This window comes from Rhinolophus sinicus, linkage group LG03 (genome assembly GCF_036562045.2).
Source record: "Rhinolophus sinicus isolate RSC01 linkage group LG03, ASM3656204v1, whole genome shotgun sequence".
Classification (NCBI taxonomy): domain Eukaryota; kingdom Metazoa; phylum Chordata; class Mammalia; order Chiroptera; family Rhinolophidae; genus Rhinolophus; species Rhinolophus sinicus.
In genome coordinates this window covers 29,543,348-29,557,683 of record NC_133753.1, presented here as the reverse complement: position 1 = coordinate 29,557,683, position 14,336 = coordinate 29,543,348, and the positions used below count along the sequence as shown (strand labels likewise).

General features: G+C 34.3%; 1 protein-coding gene across 6 annotated transcripts in view; it reads left to right on the top strand.

Annotated features, from left to right (window-relative positions):
- The window catches only part of PALS1 (protein associated with LIN7 1, MAGUK p55 family member), a 76,301-nt gene that overhangs the window by 33,480 nt on the left and 28,485 nt on the right, over nt 1–14,336 (top strand). For all 6 annotated transcript variants that reach the window (XM_019733672.2, XM_074327325.1, XM_019733668.2 and 3 more), the window contains 3 exons: nt 7,899–8,107; nt 13,324–13,401; nt 13,948–14,094. In XM_019733672.2, coding sequence (XP_019589231.1) covers nt 7,899–8,107; nt 13,324–13,401; nt 13,948–14,094 — 434 coding nt within the window. The remainder of the gene's footprint in view (nt 1–7,898; nt 8,108–13,323; nt 13,402–13,947; nt 14,095–14,336) is intronic.

Here is a 14,336-nt window from a genome sequence, read left to right as displayed (position 1 = left end):
CCATCCTCTGACTATTGTGAATAGTACTGTTGTAAAATTCATGTACAAGTTTTTGTTTGAACACCTGTTTTTAATTCTTTTGGATATACACTCAGGAGTGGAATTGCTGGGTCCTACAGTAATTCTGTGTTTAATTTATTGATGAACTGCTATATCTTCCACAGTATCTGCGTTGTTTTACATTCTCACCAGCAATATGGGAGAGTTCAAGTTTCTCTACATCCTTGCTTCTACTTGTTATTATAGGTCTTTTAATTTTAGCCATCCTATCAACCAGTAATTTTTTAAGAACAAGAATAATTAGAAAATATTGAAGTATATTGTATTGCACATAAGTATTCATAAATATTTTATTTCAAATAGGTATGTGTATAATACTGGGTTGAGAAATAAAATATATATTTTTTTTAATGGACCACCAACAAAGGTTTAAAAAATACTATTATAGTTAAACCCACTTATTTTATAAAAAGGCCCAGAGACTTGAAGTGGGTTGTCCAGTGGCATGTAATGCAACTAATAAGTGGTCAAGCCATAAACTAGGACCCAGGTATTCTGACTCCAAATTTTGGAGCTTCTGTTTTTTTTCTCTCCAAACCTCTTTCAATTTCATCCAGAGAAAAATCACAAAGCTTTTGTACTTCAGTGACAGTTTTCCATTGTCTTCTCATATTTAAGGGTAAGGTTCTTGCTCTGCTGTCTCTCTCAACTACCTTTGCTTATATACTTGTCTAGTATTTATTTTTAATTTGTAACCCAATTTGTTAATGAGTCATTATTGTTCAGGATCTTTCCTGAGCTTCAGATTGTTTTTAATAAATTCATTTTGACCTAGTCCACTGAAAACCAAAGTTCAGAGATGTAAATTTTATGTTCTTAAATTTAAAAAGAAAAGACTATTCCGATTTAAGTAAAGATTTCCTGAATGAAAGTTCTAATTGTGATTCAGCAGATAGATATACTGGAACCTGGTATAATTTCCTCATACTCAATAATAAATTGAATATTGAGATAAATGCCCTTTTCAATATTCATTTTGACTGTAAAGTTTAGGGAAAAAAGAAGACATCTTAAAAATCTTCAGATCAAAGTGATGAAGTTGGTTGAAATCTAGAAATTTCTGAGGAGAAGTGAAAGAACTGGTATTATTGAAACAATGAAATGGAAGAATCTTAATGCTGAATAGCTCTCTAGACAGTCTCTGTTTTCATGTGGGGTAAATGATAGCAATAAGTAAACCTAAGCAAAGCTAATCCAGGGTGGATGGTTATCTCCATTGCTTTGAAAGATTTCCAGAGGTAGAGATTCCTCAGCTTCCTGGGGTAATTTTAGTGTTTACCTTTACAGCCAAAACATTTTCCCAGATGGCTGCCCAGAGACTTGGGTATTTGAAGATGGAATTCTCAGATAGAGCCAGTCTTGGTAATTGCTTTCTGTTGCCTATTTTAGTCTTCATTCTTTCACATCGTTTTAGGCAGCCAGAAGAGGCCACAGGGAGAGGAGAGAGTTCAGGGGTAGATTTATGGACTTACGTGTATGTCTGTATTTGTCTGTTTAATTGTATCCCAAAATCAAATGTAAGTGATTTTTCTTTCTTTTATTAGGTTGGTGCAAAAGTAATTGCGGTTTAAAAGGTTAATAATTGCAAAAACCACAATTATTTTTGCACCAACCTAATAGATAATATGTCCTGCCTTTTAACATAAATAATCACCATTTAAGTGTTATGTGAAATGTTAGAGAAGATGATGGGAACTTAAAACAATTTCTACTGGACATCAGGTTAGAGGAAATAGATCAAAACGTACAACAAGGAATATAAACTAGATATAAAGAACATCCTAGAAGGAAAGTTACTACAGATTAGAATTTATCACCAAAGCCAGATTTGCTATGCCTGTTTTTGCCCTCCCCTTGCAGAGTGTCCCCATTTCTGCCCTCCCTCCATCCTACCTTGCTTGAGGTACTAGTCTAGCTCAGTACTCCCTTCTTTGTCCACTCCCACTCGGCACTTGTGTCATTCTTTCTCGCTAGCCCTGTGATTCTTCATTTACCTCTGTTTTTCTCTGTGGTTCTTTCTCTTTGTGTCTGTTGTGTCTCTGTGTATGGGAGTGGGAAGGGAGCCTGTGATTTCTGTGTATGGGAAGTCTGTTTTTTCTGTATTCTGTCCTCTTTGTTGTCTCTCTTCTTTGTTATCACAGGAGAGGGTACATAATTGTCAGGACTGATTTAGTTACATCTGATTAGATTTTTTTAATTCCCTCTGGAATTACACAGAATATTGAAGAACTTAGGTGGCTTTTTGTTATAAGTAACAGATACAGCATAATTGCTGCATCCGACAATCAAATGTTACGTAGAAAATGTGAGACATTTAAATGTGTAGAAAATTCTTGAATAGTAGGTATTTGTCAAGTGCTTTTAAAGATGTACTGTATAGGAGCAAAAGTTTTTTTTCAGCCTACAACTAAATAGTCTAACCTTTGAAATTAAGAGTTTTTATATGAAACTACAATATAAATGAGAATCTCTGAGTTGATGTTGCCAAAAATTATTTTTTATTATGACATCATTCTTAATATCAAAGAAAAGACACCTTGTCAGAATTCTATTCCGAATTTTCTAATAAAGAGCTGAGTAAAGAGCGTGAACTCATACATCATACTCAGTATTTTAAGACTAATGCTGTAGGTATTTGTTGCTCTCTGTGTGCTCTTAAAACTGTTATTAGACAGAGGGAACATCATTTTTAATGTCCTTTAAATTGATAAACTTACTTGTAAGTACATACTAATTTCAGAAGAGGGTTTGTATCATTTGGTATTTCATATTTTCTCTTAAATACTCAGCTGCATACGGTTTAGTCCATATATTGTCAAGCTACGTATATTTAATGAAGTTAAGACTCTTCTGAGTCTGGTAACTTAATCTGTTCTGCTTATTCATTAAACATTTTTGATGGAAACATTTGAACTTGAGGGATGAGAGAAATTTGGGCAGCTTTCCAGCATAAGAATGCTGTCTGGAAACTTTCCCAGCTAAATTGGTCATGAAAGTAGATAGGGAATTTATCTGAAAACTGTCCATGTAAATCATAGTTATCAATTTTCCTATACTACTTGGCTACCAGGCTAGTGCAACACTATCAAAGATGCTTTACAACATTTCTCAAAAAGATAAATAGCTTCTCCATTCATAGAAATTGCAGTTTTGGTTTCTTTTGCTGAACTTTTCCCAGTGTACTACCTAGCATACTATTGTAATGTTAGAGATGAAATAAAATACTCTGAGAAAATACTTAAAGCATAAGACACTTGGTTAAAATAGCCAAAGTAAAATGCAACAATATTATAAAAAATGTGTGAACGAATTAAAACGCATGCATTATGTGTGTAAACATGCACATAGTTAACTAGAAGAAATTCTTCCTACAGATACATGGTAACATAACATAACTAGAAAGCGTAAACTCCTCAAAATACTAGTCAGTGTACATCATATGCTGCTGTATTGAGTGAAAAGAAATCTCAGGACAGCTTTCCCAAAACAAAAACAGCATACATATCACAATCAAACACTAGAACCTGCCCCCCCCCAAAAAAAAAAGTTTATTTTTTTATCATTTCCTTGGTGTGGCAGAGAAAGCACTGGCTTAGAAGTTGAAGAAATGGGTTCTTCATCCGCGTGCCATTTTTGTCTATGGATTTATTTTCTCCCTGTGTAAAGGTTTCGCCTGAGTTGTGTATGTCTCAGGTTCTATATCTTAGTATTCAGTAATGGCAATGACTAATGTGATTTGGGGCAAATACACACCTGTAGTTTTTCAATAATGGTAATATTTAATTGTAATTGTAAAAGTGCAAGTGATTTCAATTTAGTCTGGCAACATTGATTGACATAAGTTTGGAGACAGTGCCTAAAAAAAAAAAAGATAATTTCAGTGGAAAGTTTTTACTAATTAAACCATAGAAACGTGAATAGGAATTAATAGAGGTAAATGAAGTTCTAAAAGATGATAGTTAACAAGTTTAAATTGGTCTTGATGCTAACCTGAAAAACTTGAACCTTAAGCTAGGTTAAATTTGTTGATATTTCTAGCATTGGCATGGTCCTTATGTTCTCCAGGAACCCATTATTATGTACTGGGTCATCAGCCTCTTTGGGATTCGGTTGTAGCATTTGTTCTGCTTTACAGCCTTCCTGTTCCTACAGATCTTATCTTGGTCTCTGACCTCCTGAGAGAAAGTCATTTCCGGTTTGACCCTGAGATTTTTTCTTCTGGATTTTGAACTGTCCTAGATGATCTGTATGGCTTTAGAATTCTTCAGTATGGGGGCCTGCCCGGTGGCTCAGACGGTTAGAGCTCCATGCTCCTAACTCTGAAGGCTGCCGGTTTGATTCCCACATGGGCCAGTGGACTCTCAACCACATGGTTGCCGGTTCGATTCCTCGACTCCCGCAAGGGATGGTGGGCAGTGCCCCCTGCACTAAAATTGAACACAGCACCTTGAGCTGAGCTGCCGCTGAGCTCCCAGATGGCTCAGTTGGTTGGAGCGCATCCTCTTAACCATAAGGTTGCTGGTTCCACTCCCGCAAGGGATGGTGGGCTGCGCCCCCCTGCAACTAGCAACAGCAACTGGACCTGGAGCTGAGCTGCGCCCTCCACAACTAAGACTGAAAGGACAGCAATTTGAAGCTAAATGGCACCCTCCACAACTAGGATTGAAAGGACAACAACTTGACTTGGAAAAAAGTCCTGGAAGTACACACTGTTCCCCAATAAAGTCCTATTCCCCTTCCCCAATAAAAATCTTAAAAAAAAAAAAAAGAAGAAAAAAGAATTCTTCAGTATGAACACAATATAAACAAATTGACCAGATTTCATTTTTTCTCTGGAACCTGTATTCCTTACCTCAGTTTCTGTCAACATGAGAAGCCTACTTATTTCTTAGGACTTTAAGCTATTATTCCTTTTGGACTAACCACAAAATTTCCCGTTTCCTGAGCAATGTCTCACCTGTTAACTGATCCCCTGAAATAAGGTCATTGATCTCAAGTTGTATCTCTCATTAAGCCATTCCTAGTTTAAGTTACCCTACCTTATTTTCCCTAGTTTTTCTTTTTTTTTTTTTTTTAAAGATTTTATTGGGGAAGGGGAACAGGACTTTATTGGGGAACAGTGTGCACTTTCAGGACTTTTCTCCAAGTCAAGTTGTTGTCCTTTCAATCTTAGTTGTGGAGGGTTCTGTTCAGCTTCAAGTTGTTGTTCTTTCAGTCTTAGTTGTGGAGGGCACAGCTCAGCTCCAGGTCCAGTTGCCATTGCTAGTTGCAGGGGGTACAGCCCACCATCCCTTGCGGGAGTCGAACCGGCAACCTTGTGGTTGAGAGGACATACTCCAACCAACTGAGCCATCCGGGAGCTCAGTGGCAGCTCAGCTCAAGGTTCCACGTTCAATTTTAGTTGCAGGGGGCGCTGCCCACCATCCCTTACGGGAGTCGAGGAATTGAACTGGCAACCTTGTGGTTGAGAGCCCACGCTCCAACCAACAACTGAGCCATCCGGGAGGCAGCTCAGCTCCAGGTGCCATGTTCAATCTTAGTTGCAGGGGGCAGAGCCCACCATCCCTTGCGGGACTCAAGGAATTGAACTGGCAGCCTTGTGGTTGGGAGCCCACTCGCCCATGTGGGAATCGAACCGGCAGCCTTCGGAGTTAGGAGCACGGAGCTCTAACCACCTGAGCCACCGGGCCACCTGAGCCACCGGGCCGGCCCCCTTCCCTAGTTTTTCTTGCTGGCTTATGACTACAGTATCTTATTTATATTTAAAATATTCTAAGTATGAAAATTATATACTGTGTTTATAACAGAAGCAAGAAGAGGGCAACAAAAGAAAACAGTTGTCAAATAGAATAACTTAAATCAGACACAAAAAATGTAGCAATCAACACTATTTAATATAGAAGAAAATAGTTTTGAGCACCTTAATCCCAAGTATATCATCTCTTAAAGTATTACAATAACTGATGTTAATAAAGCCTTTGATTCAGTGGTTCTTAACCAGAGGGTATTTATTATCAAATATATATTTGCAGTATTATTGGCTGTAGTCACCATGCAATACATTAGATCTTCAAAACTTACTCCCATAAAACTGACAGTTTGTATACTTTGACCAGTATCTCCCAATTTCCCTTATCTGTAGTCTATCTACTCTTGTAGATACCAGCTTAAAGTTAAATTCTGGCTATTTATCAAGTTTTATTTAGCTCTGGGTCACAGCTTCTTAGGTCATTCTAATGACAATTGCACTTTCTAATTTTTTTCAGTTTTTTTTGCTACAGTTTACTAAAGAACATATATATATATATGTGTGTGTGTGTGTGTGTATATATATATATAATAAGGAAGACTAAAGCTGTTTTGATTTGAGGGGTAAAAGATAGGGATCCTCAAGCAACAACTGAAGAACTATTCAAATCTATAAAAAAATTTAACTACTGTTAGGTAGTGGGATACAAGATACATATACAAGAATCAATAGCTTTTTAAAGACCTTATGTGAAGAAAACCACCAAAAATCTTAAACCCAGAGGGTTTTTCCATGAGACTATATATAAGACAGTATCCACTATTAAGTTTCCCATTTACAAGTTTGATTTCAGTCAAAATCTCATTAGGATTTTTTTTTTTTTTTTTTTGGAAGAATATGAAAGAGTGGGAGATACCTCAAAAAATTATTCTGTAACTTATTTTGAATAGTCAAGACATTTTTGAAAAATAAATGAGCAAGTACTTATATCAATATGAGCAAAGACTATAATGCTACAATAATAAGACATTGTGGTTCTGATAGGCCAACTAGCTAGAAACAGACCCGGATATACGTGGTATTATAGATCAGGAGAAAAGGAAGGGTTATTCAACAAGCGTTGTTAGAATAATTGGTTAATTACTCAGAAGAAAAGAAATGAAGTTAAAATTTTCCTTCAAATCTCTAACAAAATTAATTCCTGATGGATTAAAGTTTATTATGAAATAGAAGCCATGAGAAGCTCAAAGAAATGTAGGTCAATATTTAATGACGTAGGGGAAGGAGTTTATAAGCAAGGAAACAGTGAAAGAAATCACGCAGTGAAAGGTGTATCATTCTTAACCCATAAGTTGAAAACATCTGCAATGAAAGCTACCACAAAAATGACTAACAGACAAATGGAAAAATTAGAAAACCATTTCCAGTAAATGGTAATGTTAAATATTGGTAAAAATATTGCTGATAGGTTGTAAATTAGTAAAACCTCCCTGGAAAGCCTTTCAACTTCTTAAATGTCAGAGTCTTATTTTAGAATTCCATTTATCTCAGACAATTTCAGACAAATTTTTATGCAGAAATGATCATTATGTATTGAAATGTTTATTATTACTTATAGTAGCAAACATGAAAGCAGCTTGAATGCTCAACTTTAGTGTAATGGTTATAAGTTGTGGTTTAGCCATGTAATAAAATATCATGAAGCCATTATATATAATTTTTTTAAAGACTGGTGATTTGGGAAAACAATTAAAATGTACTGTTAAATGAAAAAAGGAGATGCTGTAAGATGTTTAAAAATAAAGTTGCTTCTAGGTGATGAGACTATTGGTGATTTTAAATTTCTTTATTCATTTCTGTATTTTCATAGTATTAGTTTTATAATTGAAACACTTGAAAATGTTATCCTATTGTATCATTTTTAAAGAGTTTTACGTAAAAATCAGTAAAATGACAGTGATTTGACAATCAAAAATATGCAGGTTTTGGGGGTTTTTTGAAAACGTAAATTGTTATTCAAGAAATTTTATCTTAAATGTTGAATTTAGACAGAAAATTAATTTTGGGTACCTTTTCCTTCTCCTACTAGAAGTGGAAGACTTGTTTTCTTCACTTAAACATATTCAACATACTTTGGTAGATTCTCAGAGCCAGGAGGATATTTCACTGCTTTTACAACTTGTACAAAATAAAGACTTCCAGAATGCATTTAAGATACACAATGCTGTCACAGTACACATGAACCGAGCCAGTCCTCCCTTTCCTCTTATCTCCAATGCACAAGATCTTGCACAAGAGGTATGTATTGTAAAGATCTCATTGACATATACAAGGTAATTGTTAGCAATACTAAGGCAGTATTATTAGAAAATACTGGTGTGAATATAGGCTTGTTGGAATTGATTACTACTGATCATGTAATAATTTATTGTGTTAGGAAAAACTTGCCATATACATTTTATCCTAAAAAAGATATACTTGTTTCAGAGTCAGGACTCTGTTTCATGAAAGGAGCGTTAGTTTTGTATGTAAAATTTTATATTTACATGGTAAGAGAAATAATATGTCTAAATTACTAAAGGGGAAAGTTTTTAAAAATGTTTTTGGTATAGTTTTATATTAAGCACTATATATTATGAACTGAGATAAATGAATACAGATGAGGTAAAATTATATCTGATAATCAGGTATCATAAATATATCACTTCTAAGATTTGTTACTTGTAGATACAGTCGTGCGCTGCTAAGGATGTTTCAATCAATGACACCACATACACAACTGTGGTCTTATAAGATTATAATGGAGTTGAAAAATTCCTGTTGCCCAGTGATGTTGCAGCCGTCCTAACACAATGCATTACTTGTTTGTGGTGATGCTGGTGTAAACAAACCTACACTGCTAGTCCTATAAAAGTATACCATTGTGTTACAATTACCTGCTGTATTCAGTACCGTAACATGTTATACAGGTTTGTAATCTAGGAGCAATAGGCTACACCATATAACCTAGGTGTGTAGTAGGCTGTACCATCTATATTTGTGTAAGTGCACTCTGTGATATTTGCATGATGAAATCACCTAATGATGCAGTTCTCAAAAGATATTGTCATTATGTGGTAGCATGACTGTATTTTGAAGTTTTTTTCCCCCATAAAAGTTGTAGATGGTCCAAAATAATTAAATTTTAATCTGCAGTGAGAGTTTCTCTTGTTAACATGCTGACTTTTTAAGTTCCAGTTTCTGCTGCTTGTTGATGTTCAGTGTTTATTGTATTCTGCAGACATCTTTTAAATTGAAAGTTTTAAAAGGATCTAAATAGCCATCTCCTGTTTTGGGGGGGGGGGGGTGGACATTCTGTCATTATTATAGGATTTTAAGTTATTTTGATGTTATGTAAACTAATTAAATTCTGGAATCCCATCAAGTAAATCTTATTTCATTGAACCCAGACACAAGACAGAAGATGGGCTAGGAGGAAGGGGAGGACCTCCAGAGCTAGAGACCTATATAATGGGTTAGGAGGCACTTTTCAGATAGTACAGAGTGTATTTTCTTCATTTAGATACCAACTGTGGGCAAAGATCCTCTGTGTAAGAGTGGCTGAGAAAAGTCTAGTGTTGCCCATGATAAGACAGTGTGTCCTAAGGACCTGTGCGCAGGAAGGAAATTTTCCATATACTAGAGTTTAAAAGAACTAGTCAAAACCTGTTCTTAGTACTCATCTTTATTATTAAAATTAAATATGCAAAACTTTTTATTAAAAAATTGTCCCTGTAGTTTTATCATAGTTTAAATGGTTTTTCTGAAAATTACTTTCCTTACAGAGATTGGAATAACAGACATTAGTTTCATCTTACTTATTTACAAATATAATGTAACTTCTATTGTATAGGGTTGGGAGGAATACATAATCAATCATTATAATTCTCTTCCCTATTTTTAGGAGGAAGGTTTGTTCAGCTAGCTACTGGGCCTTTGCTTTGTTGAATAGAACAATGGATGGGGAAAAAAGTGAGATAAGCAAGAGAGAAAATTGCTCCAGTTGAAGAACATAACAGACAACAGAAAGGATAAAAGCAGCAGCATAGCTTAAAGGGTTTTAGGATTGAGAGGAGCAAAGAGCTAGACTGACTTGAAGAGGAAAAGCTTTAGGAAAGAAAGACATGGTTGAAAAGGACTCAGAAAATCAATTTTGAATATTAGTTTTAGGATAGTTAACATATTTACATGGTTCACAATTTTCAAAGTACCGTATCAAGGAGATATTCTGAAAGTTTGCTTTCATTTTCTTAAAATCTCTTCAGTAATACTTGAGAATTGTGTTGCTTTGGTAGTGGTGGGATATGTGGGTGATAGTGACCTTGGGGCGAGACTGGTCTTAAAATTAGTGTATGATGAGGAACCTCGTCAGCCACCACGTGTGGTTGTGCAGCCTGTGAATGACTTACCCTGGAGGGCGCACGGCTGTGTGACAGCCCTGACTTACAGTGCATAGCAGTTAAGAAAAGTACATACTCAGAGCTCATCAAAGAAGAGTGTAAATCTGATAACACAACTCTGAAGGTTAAATGCACTCCTTGCTTTTATGTTACAGCTGGAAAAATCTCCGCAGTCACCTAATCACCTTTCTGTTTTATATTTCTGAATATTGAGGCCAAAAGAGGTTTTTCTGACTGGCAAAGACTAGGGTGTTAAATGTGCCCATTGCCTAAAGTTTTGCTTTTTAGCATTCATAATTCCAGCTATTTTTTTTAAAAATTCCAGCTATTTTAATATTCAGTGTTTAGAAGAAATTATCTATGCCTCAGCTGTATTATTTTTTAGTGGAAATTTAATTTGAGTAAGTAAAAAAACAATGAATTTAGTGAAAAAATTTCTTAAGCCACTAGGAAGTGTTCTTTGTTTTTTATAATTTAAAATATCAGTTAAACATGAAGTATATAATAAAGCCTATGAAAACTTCAGATTTTGAGATCCAGATTAAATCTTTGACAATCTAGGATATTTATTAATAAATGCAAAACAGTTTTTTTGGTCATTAAAATGGTTTTATCAAGAAAAGGTTGAGAACTGGGTTTCATTTAATTAACTTTTGCTTATCCAACAAAAATGCAAGCCGACAGACTAGGAAATGGTATTTGATTTTGAGACATTGAGGTATATACCAGCGAGAACTAGAATGGTTATATTTCTGTTTTAAAATTGAAAAGGATATTTAGTGACATAGAAAAATAAAATATTTTAATTAGTATCAAACTGAAATAGTTATAAAACTGTTATAAAACAGTATAAGTAGCACGATTTCATTAGGGTAAAAGTAAGTAAGTGTAAAGGATATATATGTATAGAGAGTCATAGTTTTGAGGTTATGGACATTTTCTTTTTTTTCTTTTTTTGGTAACCAACTTTGTTGAGATATAATTTACACAAAATGGGTGTGTTTTTATTGTATACTTCAGTATATTTTGACACATGTATACACCTGTGTAATCTGCTGCCACAGTCAAGTTACAGAAGCGTCCACCCTCCACAAAGCTCCCTCATGACCCTTTGCAGACAATGACCACCTCCCTCCCACTCCCCAGGCCCTAGGCATCACTGATTTGTTTTCTGTTTTTACAGATTTGTCTTTTCTGGACATCTCATATAAATGGAATATATAGTCTTTCATGTCTAACTTCCTTTGCTCAGCATAATGTTTTTCAAATTCATCCATGCATCAGTAGTTTGTAACTTCTTGCTGAGTTAGTATTCCATTGTATGCATATCTCACAATTTGTTTAATCACTTATCTATTGGTGGATGTTTGAATTCTTTCCTATTTATCATTCTAGCAGATGTGTAATGGTGTCTTGTTTTAGTTTGATGTTGAACATTTTTTCATAGGCTGTTTTCCTATCTTCTTTTGTAAAATACCTGGCTCTGAAGGAAAATAAAAAAAAGTAGTGTAGCTAGAGAAGAGTACAAGATCAGGAAGAGAGTATTTTCTTTGTAAAGATAAGAGATTAGAGCATCTTTATTTCGTTATCTGCATTGTGAAATACTCTTTTTGGTGAGTAATTGAGTTTGGAAATAGAAAAGGGAAGAAAATCAGAGATATTGACAATGAGAATACGTATAGTATAATCTTTTGGGGAAAGTTGTCCACAGAGCAAAATTTGTACCTTCAAATATTTATGGTAGAAGAAAAGAGATTGAAAGTAAATGAACTGAACATATAGCTCAAGTAATTAGAAATTGAAAAAGGAAATAAACTAAAGCAGAAGAAAGAAATTAAATTATTTAAATAGAACAATAGATTTAACATTAGAAGCTGGTTTTTTGAAAAGCGTAGCAAGGTATAAGAAACCTTTAACAAATTAGATGAAGAAAAAATATCAGTAACATTAGGAAAGAGAAAAGCATGCAGAAGATTAAAAAATTTTTTTATAACACAATACAGTTACAGCTTAATGTTACTAAATGTGAAAGTGCTATCAAGTGGGTAGTTTTCTAAGAAAATATAAATTGCCAAAAGTGACTGAAAAGGTAGCCAAATAAAGTAGACCAGTAACTATTGATAAAATTTAAAGTTAGTCAGAAATCTACCCCTAAAAAAATCTACCAGACCCTGCTGATTTTATGTATAGGCTCTATCAAAACATTCAGGAACGTACAATTTTATGTTAAACAAACTGTTCTTACACAGAAATCTAGACTATTTCCCAACTCATTGTACTAAGATAGTATGACCTAGATAGTAAAACCAAACAGTACTTTTCTAAAACAGTGTACGTGACCACGCTCACCAAGAGAGATCAAAACAATTTGTGAACATTCATGTAGAAATCTTAAAATATGAATAACTCACATCTAGAAATATTTCAAGTAATTATTATGTGCTAGATACTGTGCTAAGCAGTTTAGATGGATCACTTCAGTCTTTTAAGAACCTTAAATGGTAGGTGCCATTCTACAGATAAGGAACAAAGGCTTAAAAAAATCATAATCAAATGGACTTTATTCTAGACATGTGAGAATTGCTCAACATTGGGAGTATTTTTAATGTAATTCACTATAACCTGATGGTTTTTCCCTTACTCTTCATATAAATTTATCTTGTTAGTCTGTAACTCTTGAAAATGTCATCTCTGATTTAAAATATAGTGGCATAAACATAGGATTTAAAAAACTATAAAATAGCAAGATAACTGTTAGAACAGTTTTTCTTCCCTTATGTAATTATTATTAGTCTGTTTTATGGTATGGTGGGAGAAACTTTCAAGAAGGAAGTAGTTCATTTGTAGAATACCAAAATCTTACCTAGCATTTTTTTAAAATAAAGAATGCTATTGTTAACCATGATAACAAGATTGAAAACTGTGAGAACAAATACATTTTTTTCTTGTAATTCTTTGTAGCGCTTTCCTATAAGTCGTTTTTGCAATTTTAAATTGTATCTTTTTAAAAATAACTGTATAGAGCTGGTAGTATTCCCTGCAACCTCGGAAGAATGACCTCTTTTTGTTTCGTAGGTACAAACTGTTTTGAAGCCAATCCACCAGAAGGAAGGACAAGAATTAACTGCTTTGCTGAATGCTCCACATATTCAGGTAGGAAATGGACAGGGCGCTCTATATTTGTTTTTTCCAATATTCAGAGTCTCTGAATCAAAGTCTCTTAGGACCATAAGAGACCTCCAGCAGTATCTAGACTGTTTTGATTATTTACAACTCCCACTGCAAAATAATTGTTGGATTATATATTTTCATATTTAAAATTAACTGCATTATTTTTTAAATTAACAGCTTATATTTTACAAAAATTCCTCTCTGTTTTATGGTTATATTTTCTGTAAATTTAAATTATCTATTGTGTTGAACCTTTAAATTGATTTTGATTTTATAAGCATTTTAGACATTGCAGAGTATGCTCTGTTATGCCTAACACATCTTTAGTTATTATTTGCTATAAAAGATGTAGGGTTGCATCTGTATTTCAATTGGAAAGTTTGGAAACATCTGAATATACTTGTATAATTACTTATAGCATTTCTTTTAAAGGTTTAATGATCAGAATACTGTGTAATGATTAGGTTAAAATGTCTATAGAGATAAATCATGCTATTACCTTAAATGCGATGGATTTCTTTGAAACAGGCACTTTTACTGGCCCATGACAAGGTGGCTGAGCAGGAAATGCAGCTCGAACCCATTACAGATGAGAGAGTTTATGAAAGCATTGGCCAGTATGGAGGAGAAACTGTAAAAATAGTTCGTATAGAAAAGGCTCGAGATATTCCACTGGTAAGTGCTCCTCATCTCTGCTCTGAGGTCCTCTCTACACAGGGATCTTTTGTATGGCAGTTAGTTGAAGACCCCTTTATGTTTCTGGTAGTTTATCTGTTTTGAGATTAATTTGTTGGAATTCTTTTATGTTCTTCCTCATACTCCTTATTCAGCTGAGAAAAATTTGTTCATGTTTTCTTACTCATAATTTGATGAAAATAGTAGCTTGTAAAATAATTGTTGAGGAACAAAGAGAAAAA